This window comes from Olea europaea, unplaced genomic scaffold (assembly GCF_002742605.1).
Source record: "Olea europaea var. sylvestris unplaced genomic scaffold, O_europaea_v1 scaffold1340, whole genome shotgun sequence".
Lineage (NCBI taxonomy): Eukaryota > Viridiplantae > Streptophyta > Magnoliopsida > Lamiales > Oleaceae > Olea > Olea europaea.
Window position 1 is genome coordinate 26,341 of NW_019230888.1, and position 2,614 is coordinate 28,954.

The 2,614-nt window shown below is 34.3% G+C and overlaps 1 protein-coding gene across 1 annotated transcript; it reads right to left on the reverse strand.

Annotated features, from left to right (window-relative positions):
• Nucleotides 1-1,445: 1,445 nt before the first annotated feature.
• Nucleotides 1,446-2,605, reverse strand: LOC111375135 (premnaspirodiene oxygenase-like). Its single transcript, XM_022997932.1, has 2 exons — nt 2,311-2,605; nt 1,446-2,215 (listed from the first exon to the last, which is right to left on the reverse strand). Exons 1-2 carry the CDS (start codon nt 2,599-2,601, stop codon nt 1,595-1,597), a joined length of 912 nt encoding a protein of 303 aa, XP_022853700.1. The 5' UTR covers nt 2,602-2,605; the 3' UTR covers nt 1,446-1,594.
• Between the last annotated feature and the right edge of the window lie 9 nt (nt 2,606-2,614).

Genomic DNA, 2,614 nt, shown 5'->3' on the forward strand with positions numbered 1-2,614 from the left:
ATCATCCATAAACAAATGAGATGACAAAAGCATGTTGTGAAATCATTCTAATATCCTTATTAAAAATCCACGAAAAATCAATAGAAGTTCGAGGTTGAAGATGCTGAGAATGGTTTTGAATCATTGAAACAGAAAGTGGCCGCCTCGATTGCTACAGAGCTCCATACAGATATGGAGTACGTGCCTAAGGCTTCCCTTCTAGGTGAGATTACTTCACTTTTGTGAAAACTGGGAGTGACACGTGTAGCTTCACTCCTCGAGAGAGAGATACGGCTACCCATACGATCCCCTCATTGCTATTTCTAATTTATTGTTTCACTCATGGACTAATTATATGTCATATTATTTGAGTGCGACTATTACGCTGGATAGTTGACAATGAATAGAGTTGTTGTTTGCTAAAAAAATTGACAAAGAACACAAGTTCACAGATCAATATAACACTATTTACTATATGTGTGTGTAAAAACAATGTCATCTCTTTGAAGGCAAATATCTAATTATTTCAACTTACATTTCACACTATCAAAATAAAATATCAATTGAGCATGCAAGTCCATATTTTACACACGTGCATATTGAAAAAGATTGGACACCAGTTTAATTTTTTTATTATGTGCATCATTGTCCCATTGCAATACTTATTTTATTATTTTACCAATATAGCAAAGGAGTCTAGGTGATTGCTAAAAGGAGAATTTACTCTTCACGTTTATGTTAATAAAAAAAGAGATGAAAAATAATATATTAAGCGTCGTTACTTAGCTTATGTTGAAAACCAGTAACATGGCACATCAACGAATTGTTAGATAGGTTTATACTAGGTTCCAAAAGTTAAATTAGATTTGGTGAGTTTACGTAACATGTTGCTTGGCATAAACTGAGCAATGTTGATTAGGACATTTCTCCATAAGAGATTAAAGTAATTGTAAAGTTTAAAGGAGATCGAGTTAATTTTAACAACTATCCTTCAAGTTTGTTAAAAATTTCAAAATGGACACTAAAAATAATTTTTTTATGCAATGCTACACTATGGCCAATAGACTGTAGTAATTAATCTAAAACCTACATGTCACCATTAAATTCTGAGATGGGCATAGATTGCATTAACTACCTCATCATACAGGACAAAATTGTGTTCAATACATCTATAAAGGCATAATTATAAAACACGTTTTCTTCATAATTTTTCCATTTTAAGAAAGCATTCAATTTATGAATTTTTGAATTTGTTGATGATTTTTTCAAGGCATCAGCATTATTTGTCTCGAATTGCATACTAGTTAATGTTTCCAACTTACTGATAATTAGTGTAACTTTCACAAACTTTAGTGATTTCTATTGTAAAAAAATTAGTTCAATTTTCATTTTGAAAATTTTAAGAAACTTTGGTGATGATAGCTTAATTAAAACAACATATGCCGAGTACAAGAGACGATGAAAAATTGAAATTTGTCCAGGCAGAATAGTAAATCTTTATTGATATGAAAATGACACACACACACATATATAAAGACTATAAATATTATAATAACAAATCATTCAGGCACTGTAGCTTATTTGCATTAAGAACTGCCCTCTAGCCTCGGATAAATTAACCTTCAATTGGAGGATTGTAGGGTGTAGCGATCACATAGAGTTTATTTTTTCTCTGCACACTTACTCCAGGCATCTCACTCATGTCTAGATCATCGCTGTTCATTCCATGAGGAAGTTTCCAGTCAAAGTGATAAAGAAGTTGAGCCAAAGGTACCTCAATATTTGCAAGGCCAAAGTTCATGCCAGGACAAAACCTGCTTCCTGCTCCAAATGGAATATACTCATAGTTATTTCCCAAGAAATCAAGAGAACTATTCTCGAATCTCTCGGGTTTAAAGGTTTCTGGCTCTTCCCAATACTGTGGATCTCTTCCCAAAGCCCAGATGTTCACCGCAACCTTTGCTTTGTAGGGTATGGTATACCCGTCAACTTCACATTCTTCCCTGCATGCTCTTGGGAGTATAGTGACAGCGGGGTGTACCCTAAGATTTTCCTTGATTACCAACTTCAGATATTTTAGTTTTTGAATATCACTTTCCTCGATTGTCTTCTTTCCTTTGAAGGCTTCTCTTATTTCAGCTTGTGCTTTTGCCGTCACTTGTGGATTTCTCATCAATTCTGTCATCAGCCAATTGAATGTTGCGGATGAATTTTCACTTACGACCGTAAACATATCCTGCAATTACACCAACATACTTATTGATGCTTAAACAAATCAACAATATAATGGTTAAGAGAACGTACGCAACGTTTTATGGATAAAGGACTTACGAAGATGATTGCTTTGATGTTATCATCAGTTATTGGAACATCAAGATCCTCACTTTGTTGCTTTCGGAGGAGAACATCTAATATGTTTTCACTAACCAACTCCCCATTGTCTCTTTTGTCGCTAGCTAACTTATGTTTATGCTCATTGAGCATGACATCAAGAATTGAGTCGAGCTTACGACGCATCTTCAACAGTTGATATTTATTCCAACTGAAAATTTGAAGGAACTTTAATGATGGGTACAAATCGGCCAATTCAAATCCCCCTGCCGAGGCTACTCCTATCTTCATGAAATTTATCAAA

Excerpts from the sequence above, each read along its gene's own strand:
- LOC111375135 (XM_022997932.1), bottom strand. The coding sequence starts at position 2,601 with ATGAAGATAGGAGTAGCCTCGGCAGGGGGATTTGAATTGGCCGATTTG. Across the intron at positions 2,216-2,310 it reads ACATCAAAGCAATCATCTTC|GATATGTTTACGGTCGTAAG; the intron begins GTAAGTCCTTTA and ends GTGTAATTGCAG.